Here is a 20,118-nt window from a genome sequence, read left to right on the forward strand (position 1 = left end):
TAGGAGGTATTATGAAGGCATATAGCCACCTGTGGGTCCAAGTCTGACATGCTGGGATGGTCTCATCCTTGGTAGTGAAGTGCCTATGGCACTTCAGGTTCCTGGAGTCACCAGGTGCTCCTGGGACTCCCCAATGTCCTGGGCCTCAACCTTTTCCCACAACCCTTCTGCTGCTGGTGGGAGTGGTCTTGAAGTCTCGGGGATGAAAAGCAGGCTGGGTTGGCTAAAAGGGATACGTCCCAAGATTTGTAGATGATTCCCCAACACCTCAGGAGCTTTTAAACATACCCTGGATATCCACTATTAATGGTATTAAGAGATGAGAAAAGAAAGCACAACTCAGGAGACAAAGAGTCTCAGAATTCATAGTTTATTGACACTTCAGCATGGTGGGTCCCTGGGAAGAGACCACCCTTCTGGCCTTTTCACCTTGGGACTTGTCCCTAAGACCAGGGGAAACAGTCATTATGTCTTGGAACAAGACTCCCTGTCACACAAGAACACAACTCCCAGGAAGCCCCCTGAGGCGTGCACAGATAAACCCTTGGCAAGGCCCACATGGCACGTGAATGGCAAAGCTCGGCGCATTTGGCAAAGCTGTGGAGTCGGCAAAAGCACAGGACTCCAGGGGCTGCCCCCTTTGGACTACGGAGGCAGAATCAAATCAGAAACAGCTTATTTTACACAGGCCTACCTGGCTTCCATATAGTTTGGGTCAGGACCAGGCCTAGGAAAGGCCAGAGCTGTCCTTCCAGCCCTGGGAATACTGCTGAGGTAGCAGGGATGCCAAAACTTGCCACAGCAGGGGAGAGGGTGAGGACTGGGGCTGCATGCTGACCCCAGGGAGGGCAGGAGGAGCCAGACCATGGTCAATGGCAGGGGCTCATCCAAGGCTGACCTCAAATCTCAGGAAGCCTGTTACTCTCTCAGGGGGCCTGAGACTCCATTGGCTGCCCTGCCCACACTGTGTCCCTATGCTCCCTAAAATATTCCCACTTCCTATCTTGGATTTTGACCAGAACACCCTTGAGAGTGTAGCTGTGGCCTCCTGCCATTCCTACACCTACAACCCCTGCAGGCCTCAGCTGGGAGTCAGCCTTACCTGTAAAAGCAGGGTTTGGTTTCTCCAGCTTTTGTATTCCATATAAGGCGCTGGCATCTGTAACTTGATTCTTTTCCAACCCACTTAATTTTAAGAATAGACACTAATAATACTTAATCACTGGTTCCTGCTGGCTGTGGGGGAGGGGTCCTCTGCACTGGTATCAGTGCATCTTCCCCAGGCCAACTAGGCTCACCTTGAGTAGCCCCTGAGCTTCCAGGATTCCAAAAGGTTGGAGTCATTCCAGACACTGTGCAACCCTTGTATCTTACAAAAGGGAAACTGAGGCCCAGAGAGATGCAACAACTTGTTCAGCTCATAGAGTGAGCTGGTGGTAAAGCTGAAACTTGAGAAGGATCTGGATTTTTCAGACCAGCATCCCTCTTGGGACTAAGGCCCAAAAGGAGGTGGCCCAGGAATCTAGGAAGCTAAAGATACCTGGTGACTCCTGGTCCAGCCCCAGTCAAGATGGAAGGGTCTTCCATCGCCTAGGAGTTGGTGTAAGGCCAGTCCCTGACAGGAGAACAAAGCCTCCCTTGGTCCCAAGGTAAGGATGGAGCAGCTCTCAATGCTTACTCCAGACTTCTGCCAGGTAGGGGCTTGGACATTCCCATGGCAGGACAGCCTGGCTCAGGGTAGCGGGAGGTGCTCAGACAATCCTGGGGAAGGGGTTTCCTCTCTGTTGAGCTAAGAGGATATCTGGTAGAGACTCAGACCACAGTATGAATCATACCACCAAATGGTTGTGGTCTAAACCCCTCAAGGGAGAAACTCCACTCTTGGCAAAATGAACAGAATAAGATTATCAAAAGAATAGGGAAAAACAGAAGCAATAGCTCCCTCTTTCTGTCAAGGTCACTGCCAGGGCAGGATGCTAGCATGGATGTGGGATGCTACATCCCAGCATCTTGTTCAGCCTTGAGCTGAGAGGGCACAAGGGATTCTGGTTTCTGGCCCTCAGAAGGCAACAGGGCCTTCATGTTAAGCAATACCTGATCATTGTTGGTGACCAACCATTCTCTGAATAACAATGTTTAAGATGCTTTCTATCAGGGGACCTTGAGCAAGGCACTGACCGCATGATTTAAGACCTTTATCCCTGCTCTGGGACTAGGGGTGAACACTGAGCTTGCAGCCGCATGCTCTACCAAGGTTGGCTCTCTTCCTTCCTGTGGACAGTAGACCTGTCTTGGGTTGGGTGACTCTTGAACCCATTCTGTGAACTGAGAGAAGGGCCAAGGCAATCTGAGCACAGCTGTGCAGACATTTCTGGGTCCCTGATGTCTTCAGGTGGACACTGAGTATCACTGAAGGGACCTCACAGCTAAACCTCCTATTGCCACTTCTATAAGCATTGGCTGAACCATCCATTGCTCCTTGGACCTGCTAGCCTCTGCTGGAGCAGCCCTGCTCATCACTTATTCCTTCCCACTGAGGCTACTTCTGAAGGGCCTAAGTTGTTCAACCCTCTCTGTCCCCCTAGCGTCCCTGTACCCTGGCTTCCTTACCAGTCCTGCCACTTTTGCCCCTACACATACTATGTGAGCTCTTTTAGGCACCTAAGAATCATCGCTTATGAGCCTCACTTTCCAGATGTTCTAAGGAATGTGGGAATCTCTCATGGCTGTTCAGGCTATAGGGCAGAGCCCAGCAGGGGAGGGTACCAGTCACAGAAGCCAGATGAGGAGCTGTGGCTGGTGCTGTCAGAGTGCCAGCAGCATTCCCACTGCCTTCAGCCAAAGCTGGAGACCCTGGGCTGTCTCCAGGCTTGCTAGACCCTCTTAATTGTTTATACCAAAGAAACCTATGTGATTACAAATACACAAAGATATTCTGGAACATTCCAAATAGCAGTAAGGTTCCTCTGCCTGTGGTTGGGGCCAGGGGGTAAGAGACAGATGTCACCCGGGATCCCCAGAGCCCTGTGGTCTGGGAGTGGTCCCACAGTAGCCGTGGCTCCTGCCAGTCACCTCAGGGAGGCTCCTAAGGGTGCTTGGCATTACAAAGAGGCAAAAGAACTCTTCCAGAAGGATGTCTAGCTGAAAATCATGACTCCCTAACAAAACAAATGCTGCTTTTGTGAGAACTTCAAAACACCTATCAAGATCCATGGCGGGATGAGCAGTTCTCATCTACCCCCAAAGCTGTTTAAGGCACTTGAATGGCTTATTAACACCACCTGGAAAAGTTTCTATTTCACTCCTGATTTAGAAAAAAATTCAGTAATACTGCAACAAAAAAGTTTCCACAAGAAAATGGTTAAAAAAAAAAGAGTAAATACTTAAGTTTTCTAAGAAGTAAAATAAACACCAATCTCTGCTTAAATTATATGACACTGTGGGTCATCTTGGCACTGAAAAAACAAAGATAAACCTGAAATACTGCTTCTGGATCAGACTTTTCCCTGGAATAAAATCTGAACTTACACAAAAGACAAGTGTGTCATGTCGAAGGTTTTGAACTCCACCTCCTCAGGGTGCTCAAGGGAAGAGAGAGGACCTGGAAGGCCTTAGCACATCACAGGCTGCCTAACGGCTGCTGTGAACCAGAGCCCTGGTGTCCCCTTTCTTTCCAGCAAGGCCACTTTCTCTTCTTTTGGAAGCTGGCATGACCTGTGGGCCTGTCATACCCAGCCACAGCCAAGGCCATAGCCATAGCGAGAAGCCATGAGAAACCTGGGCTGGACACCCTGCCTACTGGGCCTGACCCAGGATGCTTGAAGATGTCTGAGGCTCCTGGATCTGTCTGAGGGTCCCACATGCACAGGTGCAGCCTGCTGTTCCACATACACACCCTGTGTCTTTGATTGGGCTGCCACCAGGTGCTTATGGCCTCTGGTCTTACCCCTGCTCTGATGGGAGGTGGGATAAAGAGCTGGCTCACTTCCAGGGCCATCTTCTCTTTGGTGAGGTCTTTCCCCTATGTTTCCTTCTGAGACATACCAGCTGCCTGATGCAGTTCTATGGGTGCCACCAGGACAGGCTGCAACACGCACCATGAGCGGCTCGGGGTACTGGGGGAAGCGCTGTATGGGTGGGCACCCTCTGCCCACTACCGCCTGTTGGGTCCTAAGGCCTCTAAGGGGGAGAAGCACAAGGATGGAGGGGGAGGGGTCAGGATGGGATGATGGGGGCCCTAGACCACCTAACTTCTCTGTGGAGTGTTGGTCTCAGGCTCTGAGAAGCCAGAGAGCAAGTTCTGGCTTCTCACATCTGCCACGGAGTCCCCTGCACCCTGGATCTTGCTCTTCAGCAGCTCTTGGGGGTCCCTGAGGAAGACCACCATGACTGTGATGTTGTCATGGGAGCCTCGCTCCCGGGCTGCAGCCACCAGATCCTCGGCGACATGGAGCCCGCATCCCTGCTGCCTCACCAGGTGGTTGTGGACAAGGCTGGTGACTTCCTGGTGGGAGACGACATCAAAGAAGCCATCACAGGCAAGCAGCAGGTAGTCCTCAGAGCCTGTCAGCTCCCAGGAGGCTGCATCTGCCTCTCCAGACACATAGGGCTTCTGGAAGATATCTCCTGGGCAAGGGAGGAAGAGCTTTTTGTCAGAGGACCTTACTTCTTTCCTTCTGCCTAGGCCCCAACCTTATTATTGGTTACTGCCCCCAAGCCCTGAGAGTACAGAGCCCACCTGCTCTCACAAAATCTGTAGCCCCCACATGCAAACTATCCCAATGTTTTTAGCCCTCCTTGAAATCCCCTGACCATGACCTAGCCCAATCTTCCCAATTTCCACTCAGATAGGGCTTTTGTTGCTTCCTTTACCCCTGCTGGCCCTCTCCTGGTATGTCCAGAGATACAATGGTGTCAGCAGTATGAAGATGGGCTATTACCTCATCTGCCAAGGACAGGACATTTCAGGAGGGTGAGAGGGGCCAGTGGCAAATTCCAGGGAATAAGCTGGGAAGGGAATGATTTTTAAGTACCTGGAAGGGCCAGGTGTGGTCTCTAGACTGAGACCTAGCAGTGATGGGATACTGAGAATATGGGATGAGAAACTGCTGTGTTTTTCAAAAAGATAAACAGGAATCATTAGCATGAATGTGTGTGTGTAACCTCACTTAAGAATTATTTAGAGACCCTGTCTCTAAATAAAATACAAAATAGGACTAGGGATGTGGCTCAGTTGTCGAGTGCCCCTGAGTTCAATCACCAGTTCCAAAAAAAAAAAAAAAAAGAAATATTTAAAGGTTTCCTACTAGACTTTGGGGGGACCTGTTTTAATTAAGATTTAACAATATAGGGCTGGGGTTGTGGCTCAGTGGTAGAGTGCTTGCCTAGATCATGTGAGGCACTTGGTTTGATCCTCAGCACCACATAAAAATAAATAAATAAAATAAAGGTATTGTATCCATCTATAGCTAAAACATAAATATTTATATATATATACACACACACATAAAAGAATTAACAATGCATAACTTAAAATGCAATTATGGTGGGAGATGAAAATTTCTTAGGTGTTTAGTTGTAGTTTTTAAACCTTTCCTATACCTGTCACAATCTGATAACATAAACACAGTATGGATGATCCCTGATGTATGATGGTTAAACTTATGATTTTTTTAGCTTTATAATGATGTGAAAGCAAAACAAATTAAAAAAACCCTGCAGTTTGAATTTTTTAAATATATATTTTTTAGTTGTAGTTGAACACAATACCTTTATCTCATTTATTTATTTTTATGTGGTACAGAGGATTGAACCCAGCACCTCGCACATGCTAGATGAGCAAGCACTCTACCGCTGAATCACAACCCCAGCCCTCGCAGTTTGAATTTTGCTCCTTTTGTGGGTTAGTGATCTGTAGTCTGATTCTTTTGGTACTGCTGGCAGCAGAGAACTGCAGCTTCCAGTCAGCCCCATAATCGACAGAAAACAACTGAAATCCAACAGTAGATTGTATTGCTAAGCTAGGATGCTTGCTAAGTTAGCTGCATTAAACACATTTTTGACTTAAAATATTGTCAACTTACTAGGGATTTATTGGCAGTTAATTCTACCATAAGTCAAGGAGAATCCTTGCAAACCCTTTTTGGCATCCTCAGGCTTTCCCCTAAGAGGGGTGGTGAGCCAGCCCACCATTAGCTTATGCCCATGGAAAGATTAGTTGAGAATTGTTAGCCTTTCTCTGCTTTTAGCTCCTACATGGTTCAGCCCTCCCCAAATCCTTAATGCCACTCTATCCTAAACCACTGGGTAAGCCCTTGGCCATAGTTTCAGGTCTGGGCATCCAGCAACCTCCCTCTGCCTGTGCCCACTTCTGTATCACCCTTACCTATGGCTCTAGAGACGGCCAGGGTCCCATTGACTCTCCAGCAGTCCATGAAAGACACGAAGCCGCCCAGTGCTTCAATGCGTGCCTTCTCATCCTATAGGGAGACAATCAAGAGTTTCAAGGCCTCAGTGAGTCCTTGGGACAGGGCCCCTCCAATGCCAATGCCTAAGCAGAGAGACTGAGCTGGTTTCTAAGACGTGTTCAAAGACCTATCACTTAAACCAAGTCAGGAGGTTCATATATGCATGCAAATTTGACATCATTAAAAAGTGAGAACTATAAATAACATGCAAGTCCTTCAATTGCAGGAATGACTAAGTATAAGGAATGGTGTAAACATAACTGGATCACCTGAGGCCAATAAGCCATTACTCTGTCCCTGAGCAGTGTTTTGGGACCAGGGAAGTGCTTAAAGCATCAGAAAGACACGAGTCCCAGATTTAAATGATAGATCTTTCAACTTAGGCCTACTGTCCTTACTTTGAAAGTTGCTGGGACAAGATGAAGCATGTGATACATATGTGCAGCCACAGGGAGGGCCCATGAAACCTAAGCCAGGCCCTGGCTGGCAGTCCTGCGCCTGCTTTGTTCTTGTCCTTTTCCCTCCACCTAAGCTCATTTCTAGGTACTCTCTCTGCTCACCAGAGGACCATGATGCTCCAGTCCAACTTCTTTCCACAAGTCTCTCAAAAACTTTCTTTGGTCCTATTAGTTCCCCCAAAGAAGAGAGGTTTTCCAGATGTGGATCTGTTGCCTGAAGGCTGGTGACAATAGTTGAGTGCATCCCATGTGCCTTACTGGGAGCAAGGTATCTCACATGTCTACTGTAGGAGGGAGGATGTCCTTTATCCCTAATTTAATTGTTGGGTAAGCTGCCCGACTTTGCAACATGCCCACATAGTCTCTGGGGCACAGCACTAGCTGGACAGGCTGGGACACTGTCCTGATGCAGACACATTACAGGAGGCTGGAGGACAGTGTCTTTCATGTGGTTGAGAGCACTGAAGACTGGGCTTTTGTGTACAGTTCCCCCATAAAGGATATCACAGTAGGAATGATAGGAACTCACTTTGTAGGCACTCTGACCCAACAGAGTGAGCTGCTATGGCCTTGTACAGTGAATGGATGGGTGCCTGGTGGGCTGAGACTCTTGGTCACTAGAAGCAGTCACCTAGTCCAGCCTAGCGTGGAATTCTTAAAATTGTGAAGGAGGCAGGACTAAGGGACCTCAAAGGCTCCCAAAGTTGCCCTTGGGTCTAAGCAGGGCCAGAGAAAGTCATGAAGGCCAGAAGGAGGAAAAGAAGAATGGAGCTGAGGGTTGGGGAGAAGGGGTAAAAGAAGCATATGGACAGACATACTATACATGCAAATTCACAGGTGTTCACGCATACATGTTCACACATGCACCCACAAGGAACCTGAAGACCAGCTAGGAGCTGCAGATGGGAGCAGACCTCTTATCCCCTCAGGCTTTCCCCTAACAGGGGTGGTGAGCCCACCCTTAGCCTATGCCCATGGGAAGATATGTTGAGAATTGTTAGCCTTTCTCTGCTTTTAGCTCCTACATGGTTCAGCTCTCCCCAAATCCTTAATGCCAGGAGGTGGGGACAGTAAGTGGGGGTTACCAAAGGAGAACTATGAGATTCTCCCAGGGGTTCCCCATATGTGGAGGTACACAGCCCACATTCATCCACCTTCAACCTTGGGTTGGGTGGTGCCAAAGGACCTGGGCTTACCTACTATAGTCCCTCTTGGGAGCAGGATTTTCCCAAGGAGTCTGAAAAGCAGGGAGCCTAGGCCTTCCAAATAGTAGGACCCTCCTTCCTGAAGCCTCAGACCCCTGAGGTGGCTGTGGGGACAGGGCTGAGTTGGAGTCTGGGAGGGCCCTTGGGCCATGCTGCTCTTCTGGGCCTGTGACTCCCCATCCTGACAGCCATGCAGTTTGGAAACTAACAGGGTTCCCTGGGCCAACAGACACACTCTGTCCATGCAGGCTTCCTAGGCTTTGGGACCTAGAGCACTGTAACTGAAGCAGACCTGCCTCATCCCACTTGGTCCTGTAACCCTGGTCTTGTGTCCAGATCCCCTTCCCCTTCCATGTCTTCCACTTCCATTTGTACTAGCCACAGCAGCCTCACCACAGCCACAGGCTGGACCAGCTTGGCTTGGTCCAGGACCACAGTGTCTCCTATCTCCTTGGATACCTACCCTCTCAGCTCTCCTTTGTTCCTTCTGCCTCATCTTCCTCATCTTTCTGATCTCCCAGCTCAAACCCCATGCTGTTGGCCCAGCAGTTCCATTAATAGCCATGTTCTCCAGGGTTTACAAGGCCCTAGTGATAGCTGCCCACAGCATCATTATTTTCTTGGATGCTTATGCCCTCTCATGTCTCCATCCTTAAACCTGAGCTTTTCCTTCTGTCTCTCCTAAAGTAGATCCTTGCTGCAGCTTGTCTGCCATGACCTGTGACTGCAGATGATTCTTATAACTCTCCTGGCTTTAGTTTTTTATGACCTAGCCCTTTGGTGGTCTGAACATTTTAGAAGCTTCTAGTGATTTATTACAGAATTCTTCTTGGCCCAGGGCAGCCCTCCAGGTCAGTGTTCTTTGAGCCTGGTTCTTGCTTAATTTCTCTCTCATTTCCTGGACATTGTCATTGGCCTGCTGAGGTGGCCTGCCTTCAAGATGTGGCCCCACGGTCCACTCCCGTTCCTCTCTGCCTTGTCTTCTCCAGCACTCTGTCCATGTCCTGTACCCTCACCAGTAATTCCTTGATTTTTCATTAGACAGGGAGTTACTGGGAGACAGGTCATGGGTTCTGTGTTTTCATCTTGCCGCCTCAGCAAGGTACCTTGAACAGAGTAGGTGACAAATGTCTGCTGGCATGAACTGACTCCAGTGGCAGAAGAGGCTCTGTTTAGACAGTTACGGTTAAGGCAGCAAAATGGGTCCCCACGCAATCCTCAGGACCAAGCAAGGACATCTTTCTGTGCTCTGTCATGGCACCACAATGTAGGGACTAAATGATGCTTCACATGCTGATGTAAGATGGCTCACCAGGTGCATGGTAGAGAGGAATGGGAGTAGGGCACTATTTGGAAAAGGTCCCCACTGGGCTTCAGAGGAAGTGCTGGACATTGGGCCTGCAGAGATGTGCCCAAGTGCTCTAAGCAGAGGTTTGCACCTAATCCAAACCTGGTTACATTTCACCTGTCTTGGGGAGAAGGGCCCATCGGGGAGAAGGGCCCATCAGGGAGCAGGTAACAACTCCCATGGTTGTGGTGGCAGCAGAGTGGCAGAGATTATCTACCACTTTGGCTATACGCTCTAGAAAAATGACTAAGCCTATCTAAGCCTCAGTTCTCTCTGTACAATGGGGAGAGTACATGTGTGGCCCATGTCAGAGCCTTGGTGGTTATCAATACCTGATAGTCTTTCCTATTTTCCTAATCTAGAAGCCATAAAAAGAAAAGACTGTTCAATCCCACTGCAGGAAACCCAAAACTCTTACATGGAAAAAGCCTGTAAACAGAGACAAGGGAGAAACGACAAATGCAGGAAAACTTTGCAAATCACCAGTCAAGAGCCAAACTCTGCAACATGTCTAAGGTGCCTACAAACTGTAACAAATAGGCAAAGGACGGGAACAGAGCACACAAAGGAAAGGCAATGAAAATGACCTTGAACTTTTGAAAAAAGTTTAAACTTGCTCTGTAAGATGAAAAAGCAAACTAAACAACTGCCCTTAGATATCTTTCTGACCTCTCAGATGGGTGGAATCCCACAGGTTGGAGGGACTAGTGGGTAATGGAGCTTCTCAAATGATTTGCTTAAGCACCCACCCGCTGGCTTAGCCCAAGGAGGGCAGTTGGGCAAAATCTATTAAGACTGTAGATTCTTCTATTCTGACAGAGCAATTCTACTTGAAGAAATCTGTTTTAAAAATTTACAGGGGCTGGGGTTGTGGCTCAGTGGTAGAGCACTTGCCTAGCATGCGTGAGGCACTGGGTTCGATTCTCAGCACCACATATAAAGAAATAAAATAAAGATTCATCAACAATTAAAAACATATTAAAAAAACTATATACACACTCAACAATATGAAGTACAAAGCTACTCATTGCTGCAATGTTTTTAGCACTGGAAGATTCAAGATCTTAATACCTATCCTAAAGGGACTAAATGATGAATGAAATGCCATAGGTCTCTATGAAAGGACGGAGTGCTTTACATGCTGATGTAAGATGGCTCACCAAGTATATGCTAAGTGAAAAAAGCCAGTGCAGAGCAGTGTGTGGAAAAAACAGGGTTTGGAGTGGGACATACAGGCATTCCTTGATATCCAACATTTCCACTTTGACTTTTGGGAACAGACAGACATTTGTGAAATATGGTCTGGGGCCGGGGTGGTGGCTCAGTGGTAGAGTGCTGGCCTCATATGTGTGAGGCACTGAGTTCGATTCTCACCACCACATATAAATAAATAAAATGAAAGTCCACTGACAAACTAAAAAAATATATTTAAAAAAAAATATGGTCTGAGCAGGAGCATGATCCTAATGTCCAGGTAATGACCTTGAGGTTCAAATAGGTGAGTGATCTCAGAATCCCAGGATCCCAGTGTAGCCTGTAACTAATACAGTCCTATGCCTGTTCCTCCCAGTCCCAGTACAGTGTCACCTCTTTGCCCCTAGCCCATGGTCATCCATTCCTTGTTCATGTGCTTTATAGGACTCTATAATAGGATAAGTTGATCCCACTTGTTGTTGAGGGAGAGGGCCCAGCTCTTGCCAGGACCTCTGGGCTCCATGTCACTGTGACCTACAGAACTTGGGGCTTCCTGGCCACTCAAGTGAGGCAGGAGAGTCCTCCCTCTGCAGGAGAACCAGTAGTTTCTAGGGCCCTTTATACTTTATTATCTGCCCCAACAATACCTTGCTGTTCTTCTGGAATTCTGTTTCCCTTTGAGGTTCCCTACACAGGGAACTTGAGTCCCCTACACAGACACAAGCATGATGGGTGTTTGGAAATGTCCTGGGCTTAGACAGAGGGAACCCTTTACCTGTCGCTCAGGTTTGTGTGGTTCCATCAGCTTCACTACTTGTCCCTGTTGCACCAGGATGACCTGGGAGTCCCCGAGCCATGCGACGTGCAAAGTCGTTCCTGTGATAAGTGCACACACGCCTGTGGTGCCACTCTGTAGCCGCTGCAAGAGAGGGGACCCAATTGGGTGAGGTATGACCTGGAGCCTGCATGGCAAGCACATGCTGAATGAGACAGAACCGCTGCTGGAACAGCACCCGGTGAAAAAGAGGACTACAGAACCCACAGTAGCAAAGATGAATTGAATTGTGTAATGATTACACCACATGGAAGGAGAACACACCTTATGGAACCCCACTGATAACAAACTCTGGAACACCAAGCTTGTCTGTAGCGGCAGGATACAGAAGAGCAAGTCTGATGAGTGGGCACAGAGGGCAGAAAGAGGACAGGGATGACATAGGGCAAGAAAAATTTTGGGATGTGATGAATATGTCCATTACTGAGGTGGGGATTTTATGGGTATACATATATGCCAAAGTTTATCCAATTGCATATTTTAAATATATGTGATTTATTATTGTCAGTTATATTTCAATAAAGCCGTTTAAAGAAAATAATGGAGGCTGGAGGTATAGTACGTGTGAGGCCCTGGGTTCCCTCTGAGCACTGCCAAAAAGCAAAAAAGAAAAATAAAATAAACACCTGTTTCAGAGACTCTGTTCTGTACGCTGAGAAACAGTACTAAGCTCAGAGGCCTGTTTTACCTACTGAAGGTAGAGTGGCCAGGAGAAAAGACTTATCAGTTTCCCATTAGGCTCCCCCTTATGATTTTAGGTGCTCTACAGTTATTTGTTAAGATGCAAAATCCAGCTCAGCTCCACTGAATTCCACTAAGGTATGTGGTCAGAGTGTGATGACAGGGTGGCTCCTCACTGAGGCAGGACTTTTAAGCAATCTGAATCTTAGTTTCCCATTGTCTAAAATAGGCCCAATAGTAGAATGGCCCTCACAGGGTTGGGAGAGCACAGTGAAGTTAGGGCCAGTGGGGATACTGCACTGTTTCTTCTTTCAGAACCAACGGCCTCATTCACACACATGGATAAAACTCTTGAGAGCAAAGTGTGCTCTAGGTAGACATCAGCAGCCTATTGAGACCTTGCCCAGAAGAGCAAGGGGAGGTGGGATGTTTATTGTTTTACATTTTCTGTATTTTATGATGGGCTGATATCTTAGAGCCTTTTTGATCCTAGAGAGACTGTCCTCACAGCTAGCTAACTCCTAGAGACAGCATACACCTGGCCTGTAAGTGCACCTTTCATGGCTAAGCCAGCTGATATTGAGTTCATGTTCCCCTAAACCTCCTTCCTTACCTACCAAGCAAAGTTCACCCTGCCCTGGATGGCTTCAAAGCCTGATACTGGAAGGCTGGGGGCCAACCTATGTATAAAACTGACTGAGGTTATTCAAACCATCCAATTCTGAGCTTGCTGGAACTTGCCTGCCTGGCCTCATTGGTGTCTTCCTTGGAGGCCACATTGGCCTCACTCCCTATGCTTCCTGACCCACCCTGGTGCTTCCCTGGGTGGTCCTTATGACATGGTATGCCTCCTCCTTTTGGAAGCTGGAAGTAATAAACTCTTCTGCCAAGTCACTTGTTGCCTTACCATGTTTGATTAAAACAAAACCCTGAGTACATTTGAAAATAGTCTGCCTTTCCTCCCATGGTCTATAGACCACTGCAGGCTTACATTGTTGAGGGCTGAGCAAGCTGAGTCAGGGGTAGTATGGCTTGGAGATTGCTCTAGTGTTTCCCAAAGCTTCAGGTGTTCAAAATTTAATTCCCTTCTCAGGTATTAAGGGGGCAGAAACTTAACTATAGTGTTTATAGGTGGGGCCTTTGGGAGGCAATGGATTAGATAAGGTCATCGGTGGTGGGGTCACAATGGTTGAATCCTGGTGACAAGGAAAGGGAGGAAGGCTGGAAGATACAGCCTTGACATCCTGTCTCTTGACATCTGATGCTCTGAGGGAATTTGCCAGCAAGACTATTAACAAATGAAGCTTCTTGACCTTGTACTTCCAGAATCATAAGTCAAAATATATCTCTTATCTTCATAAAGTTATATAGCCCCAGGTTATTTTGTTAGAATAATGAAAAATAGCCTAATACAAGGGGCAAGCTTTGTGCTGCTTCCACTCAAATGAGCAATGATGCCCTGTCCTATAAGAATGAAATGACATGACTGCCAGCAGCATTCAGTGAGGATCTTCCTGCACCATCAATCACTTTGGTTTCTTTCCCTCTGAAGAGGCAGGACTCTTTGATGTTACTATCCCCCAAACCACAATTGAGATCCAGTTGCTGGTTCCTACCTCTCGCTTGGCTTTCCAGAGAAACATTTCATCTGTGCGCCGGAAAGCTTCTTTGAGGGCTCCTGCAGGGTCTGTGGGCAGCTCTGGCTGGTGGGCAGCATTAGCATGCACATGAACAGCAGCATACCTTGCGGCATCCACACCTCCATGACCATCAAACACAGCGAAGTAGGCGCGGTCTACGGGGTCCTGGTGGTGAATGCAGTAGGAGTCACAGACTTGCTGGCTTTGCGCCTGGCTGGGGCCCCTGGCCAGCTGCTCTCATCTGGGGAGAATGCAGCCCAGGCAGTGACTAGTAGCGCTAAGGTTTCAATGTTTGCTACTCCCCCCACCCCCAGAATTCATGTGTTGGAAATATAATCCCCCAAATCTTGTTTATTTTATGGTACTAGGGATTGAACTCAGGGCCTTGCACATGTTAAGCACTCTACCATTGAGCTACATCCCCACTCCCAAAGTCTTATGGTATTTGGAGATAGGACCTTTGGTAGGTAATTGGAATTAATCCATTCAGGGATTAATGGATAAATGGTTTTCAAGGGAGTGGCTTTGTTATAAAGCAAGTCCTTTTTGGCAAACTTGTTCTATCTCACCATGTGTTTCCCTGTGCTGCCCCAGGACTCTGCAGAAGGCCTTCATCAAATGCAGCCCTTGACCTTGTACCTCCCAGTCTGCAGAACTATAAGAAATAAATTTCCTTTATTTATAAATTACCCAGTCTTGAGTATTGTATTGTTGAAATAGAACAGACTGAGACAGGCAGTATCTGGAAGAATCAACATGATCTTTACCATCAGAAGGATAAACCTGTCTCATGCACTTATGAATTGGGAGATTTGGAAGAGGGAAGCCTTTGAAGCCTTAGTTTCACCATCTGTACTGGGCTGCTAAGATGTACCAGGGTGTTCTTAGTGCTGGGGTAAATGTGGCACCGGGGCCTACTCTTACAATAGATATAGGCCAACTGTTGCCTTTTTTGGTTCTTCCCTGGGAAAGCAGGGTACCTGGCAACTTGGCCCAAAGTTGCTGGAACTATTAATTAGGGCTTCTAGATTCTCCCTAGGAAGTGCCTTTAGAGCTGCCCAGCACTTCAGTCTTGAGATTACAGCCAAGAGATGTTCTTCCTGGCTTAACTGGCATCTCTTCTTAGTACCCAAGGTCCCCACCTCTGCTCTAGTTTTTCTATGCTGGTGTAGGACCACCTGCCCCTGGACCCTGCAGGTGGAACACTTACAGAGAAACCGAAGAGCTGGTTGAATGTGGGAAGGAACACATGCCGGTCCTCCATCTTGCGGCGAGTGTTCCGGATGGCATGGATGGAGACCAGCCACTGCCGCTGTGGGGTCCAGGCAGTCAACGGCACTTGCTTCTGCCACTGGCCACATACTTCCCAGAGCTGGTTAAAGAAACTCCGTGCCAGGCCTTTGGCATCTAGCACTGATGGGCACGATGAAGGAATTGTTAGGGAAGCCAAACCATGCCTACTGAGGCTTTACTGGCTCTCTATTCCCCTTTCTTGTCATTTCCCTTGGTATTCCAGATAGTACCCACCACTAGTCTTCATGGACCCCACAAGCCAATCACCTACCAGGACATGCTGAGAACACCAATCTAATAACCTATGCATGACAGTGTGTTGTCAGCAATCAGAAATGTCCAATAAGTAACAAAAAGTCTCTGATCCCATGATGGGGTAACTCCACTCATTGGAACCTGCCATAAGTAAATATGGGACATGCAAAAATAATTTAAGGACAAAGTACAAAATCATTTTATAATTGTCCATTAATTAGAAACAATATATATCTACTGACAGATGAATGATCAAGTAAATTCTGGTCTATTTTCTCTTTTTGTTTTGTTTTTGAGACAGGATCTCATTAAGTTGCTCAAGCTGGTTCTGAACTCATAATCCTTCTGCTTTACCCTCCTGAATAGCTGGGATTACAGGCACATTCCACCACAACCAGGCATTGGCTTATTCTTTTGATGAAGAATTAAGTTGCTATTTATTAAAAATGATTTTCATGACTAAAGCATATACTATCATATGACCCAGCAATTGTATTCCTGAGCACTTACTCCAGAAAAATAAAGATTGTTCACACAAAAACTTATACACAAATGTTCACAGTGACTTTAATTATAATAGCCCAAATCTGGAATTAGCCTAGTTGTTCAACATGTAAATGTTGCTGAGTGTGGTGGCACAAGCCTGTAATCCCAGTGACTTGGGAGGCTGAGGCAGGAGGATTGCAAGTTTGAGCCTGGCCTTAGCAACTAATGAGGCCCTTAGCAACTTAGCAAGACTCTGTCTCAAAATAAAAAATAAAAGGCTGGGGATATGTCTTAGTGGTTAGGCAACCCTTGGTTTAATATCCTACCCAGTACCAAAACCAAACCAAAACCCCAAAAAACCAAAATAAAAAACCCAAACCAAAAAACATGTAAATGGTTAAGCAAACTGTGGTTCATCCATACCTTGGGATACTACTCAGTAAAAGAACTACCAATATATCAGAATGAACTACCAACATATGGAACAATCTGGGTTGATCTCCAGTGAAATAAGCCAATCCCCCAAAGCTATACATTGTATGATCCCATTGTGTAGATTCTTAAAAATCACAATTTGTATCATTTAATCATGAATACATGAAAAAACACCTGGACCCAGAAAAAAAGGGCGGAAATGGCACACAACCAAGATGTCACAGAGTAGGTGCCTACTGGGGCAGGTTCTATGGGTGATTTTTTTCCCCTCCTTATTTTACACTTGTTTTAATATTTTCTCAATTTTCTGTTAAAGTGTTTGCTTCATGTGATGACTTTAAAATACATTCATCAACTCTTTGAAGTTGGTGATTTGTTTCTGATAAATGGATTAATATGGAAGAGATCATGTGTGGTTTCTAAGAGGTACTATGGCTTCCAGCTTGCATGCATGTTTTCTTCTCTGTGACTGAATCGTTTTGGAAGTGGATTCCCCTGTGCAGTGGCACTGTATGACCACAACCTCATGAGAACCTGGGCAAAATCACCTTCCTAAGCTTCTCCCAAATTCCAGGCCCATGGAAACTATGGGAAGATAAGTACCTGTTGTTTTGAGCCACTAAATTTGGGGGTAATCTATTAAGTAGCAATAAATAATACAACTTATAATACTCATTTTAAAAGGAAAAAAGGAAAAAAAAACATACTTAAGTCTAGCTTCTAAAGAAAAGATCAATAAGGCCCAGGTCCAAAGGAGACTTTGGGGTCAATGCCTTCAGGGACTCACTTCAGTTTTAGTGTACAAACCCCTCCTAGGACTCCTGCCAGTCCAGGTGAATATGGTAAATAAAGATGAGTCAGAGCTGGTTACCTAAGAGGAGAGTTCAAGGTCAAGTAACTGAAAACAGGCCACACTCAAACGACTTGAGGAATTGGGGAAGAAACAAAAACAAAAACAAAACAAAACTCTCCCAGCCAGAGAAGGAACCATGAGCTGGCAGACCTGCAAGCACAGAGAGCCACAGAAGGATAAGTTTGAGGGGAATCATATAACAAGGCAGGGATGTGTATATGTGTAGTGGGCTCTAGTGGGCTGCTACCACCACACCCAGGACAGAATTCCAATCAAACATTTGACAAGAACTGTGGGACTAGCAGGGCCAGGTTGAGGGTCATGAGCCAGAGAACCATCATGGGAAGGCCTATAAGGACAGTAGCTCTAAGTGCATTTGGCCTAGCAGCTCTCCTGCTGACCAAGGGAGACTTCCTCCTTCAGCCAGTCCTCATGGTGCCACCTCCCTTGCCTTCCTTCCTCTTTCTCCTCTGTAGAAGATTGTAGTCAGAAAACCACTTAAACTGCTACAGGTTCCTTCTCACTCTTGGAAACTGCTGGCGCTCATCAGGCCTAAAGCACACAGGAGGAACCCAGGCCTAAGCTGCCTGTTTCTTTCTTGCATTAGGCATAATGCAGCTATTTCCACCCACATGTGTTGTTTGAATCTTGCTCAAGAAAAAGGCACTAACAGAAGAGGGCAAAAAGCCACAACAGTGATGCCCAGCCTGCAGGCTCCTGATGCCTTGGCCTACTCCTCTGGTCAAGGGTGAGTGCCTTCAGAAATTGCTCCAGTTTTGTTTTAAGAACAATCACTGGGGAGAGTTGGTTGCTTTAGTCACATCTTTGCCCTTCAGTGGTGATTCTCACAATGCCTGCCCTGATGTAATTTTGCAAGAATGGCTGAGAGATGACAGACTTTTTGATGTTCTGCTGCCATGAGTGATAAAAGCCTCTAGCCCAGGCCCCATGAAGTTGCTCTGGGACAGACAGGGAAGGCAGAGGCAGGTTGCTATTTCCTTCTGGTTAGGGTCCCTCATTTCCAGATGCCAGGTATAAGGCTCCGCCTTGCTAGCTATAGCAGTTCTCCTAGCCACCAGCAGGTGACACTGTATTCTGCCTGAAAGGGCAGAGAAACCAGCAGGGGGTGGGGGGTGGGGGTGCTCCCTCTGTGGAGCTGTGCAGTGGCAGCTGCTACCAGCAGGAAGCCTGCTGGCTTTGCAGAGAACAATGGCTGCCTGTCACTGAGGACAGCTGTCTCCCAGGCAGGAACACAAGGCTGTGCTCTGTGCTCTGATGGAAGGTGGGCAAAGAGCCAAGGAAAAGAGGACTAGAAAGAGGAGGAGAGAAATAGCCTGGCAATCACTGATGCTAGAGACTTCATGTATTTTTTTTTCTCTTTCCCTCCACATTGTTCCTTCCTTTTCCTACCATGTACGCACTAATGTTGAGTTTAAAATAACACAGAAAGGAAATGGCAAAGGAAGGGAAAATCTGCTTTCCATTGCCTGTACAGAGAGGAAATTCTACCTCGTAAATGGACCACAGAGGCCCCAGGTGGCACCTCCCCAGCAGCCTGCCATCCTTCCTCTCTCTACTTCTCTGGTCCAACATGAACCAACACTGATGAAATACAATAAAAAGTAATTACTAGGAAGAAGAAAGTCAGAATAAGAGCTCTCTATTTTTAGTAGATTATTTATCAAACGGCTCTCAAAAGTCCCAATTTCTGGATTCCTCTGGCTGTACCATGCTGTCTGTAGCCTGGATCCACTGATGGCTGTCTTAAGGGCAGGCTGATAGAGAAGCCTCCATCACCACCTCCTCAGAAAGCTCAGGGACAGGCAGGAAAAGGTATTTCCATCTTGAGGCAAGGGGCCCATGCTCCGCCTTGCTACCATCTGGACCATGATGCCTCCAACAGAGCAATGTTGCTTGGTTTGCTCATGCAACACCCTGCTGACCCTGACTTCATGTTGCTGAGAGAGGGAGGGACAAATGCATTTGAAGTTGGCCACCTGACTTTGGCACTTTGAATTTCTCAAGTGTAAAATGTGACAAGCATCATTTATTTCCAAGGGCTTTCCTGAAACTTAAGGGAGATGGGACACAGAAGGGGGCCTGGTGTCCACTGAATACTTTGTCTTGGCTGACTTTGAGCAGGACCCTGATGGCCATACTCCCCTTGCTGGGTTTGTGCTGCAGTGTTACATTTTGTCTGCACCTGGATCCTGCCACCTTATCATGGATGAGTGACCCAGTGCCAACTCTTTTGCAGCTCTGATCAATATGTTTCTCACAATATCAACCTAAATTCTGTCACCTGCTAAGCAGCTCTGGGGTCACCTGAGAGGAAAGAGAACTCACAGGTCATCGGAACCTTCTCTTCTTCCTCCTCCTCATCTTCTTCCTCCTGGCTGGGCACTTTCTTAAATTCGGAAAGGTCTGTCTTTAGCAGATGGGAAATTGCCTCATGGGTCAGAGCTGCAGCAAGTGATGGTGGAGCATTCCTTGGGACAAGAAATAAAAGGTAAAGCTAGGGCAGCTCACCAACAGAAGCCCATGAACTTGCATTCCCCAACCCAGAGCTTCCAGAGGTAGAGATGACAGTTTGCACCCTGCTGTGGGGTCACAATAAGCATAGGGACCTGTGTCCTTGGGGAGTTGGGAAGGGATGTTCACACAACAAGCAGATCATCTACTGGAACCTGTGTGAACCGAATGCAGTGCTGAGGCTGGTGAGGAAAAGGTGTCGCTGAGATGTGTGGCCTTGATGGTGGGGAAAACTTCCTGACATTCGAGCAGATGATGGCTCCTGGTCTACATACCACAGGAGGGGAGAGGGAGTAACCGAAACCAGCTGAGGACACCAGGGGTTAGGGCATGTTATGAGTTGAATTTGGTCCCCTTCTCCATTCATTTGTTGAAATCCTAACCCCCAGTAACTCAGAATGGGACTTTATTTGAAAATAGGACCTTATTTGCAAAT

At 47.1% G+C, this 20,118-nt stretch overlaps 1 protein-coding gene across 2 annotated transcripts in view; it reads right to left on the reverse strand.

The window, feature by feature from the left end:
- Positions 1 to 354: 354 nt before the first annotated feature.
- The window catches only part of Ppm1f (protein phosphatase, Mg2+/Mn2+ dependent 1F), a 29,957-nt gene continuing 10,193 nt past the window's right edge, over positions 355 to 20,118 (reverse strand). For both annotated transcript variants that reach the window (XM_046421161.2, XM_046421162.2), the window contains 6 exons: positions 19,497 to 19,639; positions 15,039 to 15,241; positions 13,805 to 13,993; positions 11,448 to 11,591; positions 6,386 to 6,479; positions 355 to 4,626 (listed from right to left, as the gene is read on the reverse strand). In XM_046421161.2, coding sequence (XP_046277117.1) covers positions 4,247 to 4,626; positions 6,386 to 6,479; positions 11,448 to 11,591; positions 13,805 to 13,993; positions 15,039 to 15,241; positions 19,497 to 19,639 — 1,153 coding nt within the window. In that variant the 3' untranslated portion in view covers positions 355 to 4,246. The remainder of the gene's footprint in view (positions 4,627 to 6,385; positions 6,480 to 11,447; positions 11,592 to 13,804; positions 13,994 to 15,038; positions 15,242 to 19,496; positions 19,640 to 20,118) is intronic.

This window comes from Marmota monax, unplaced genomic scaffold (genome assembly GCF_021218885.2).
Source record: "Marmota monax isolate L192 unplaced genomic scaffold, Marmota_monax_Labrador192_F-V1.1 WCK01_AAM20220418_F8-fsc00157, whole genome shotgun sequence".
Classification (NCBI taxonomy): Eukaryota; Metazoa; Chordata; class Mammalia; order Rodentia; family Sciuridae; genus Marmota; species Marmota monax.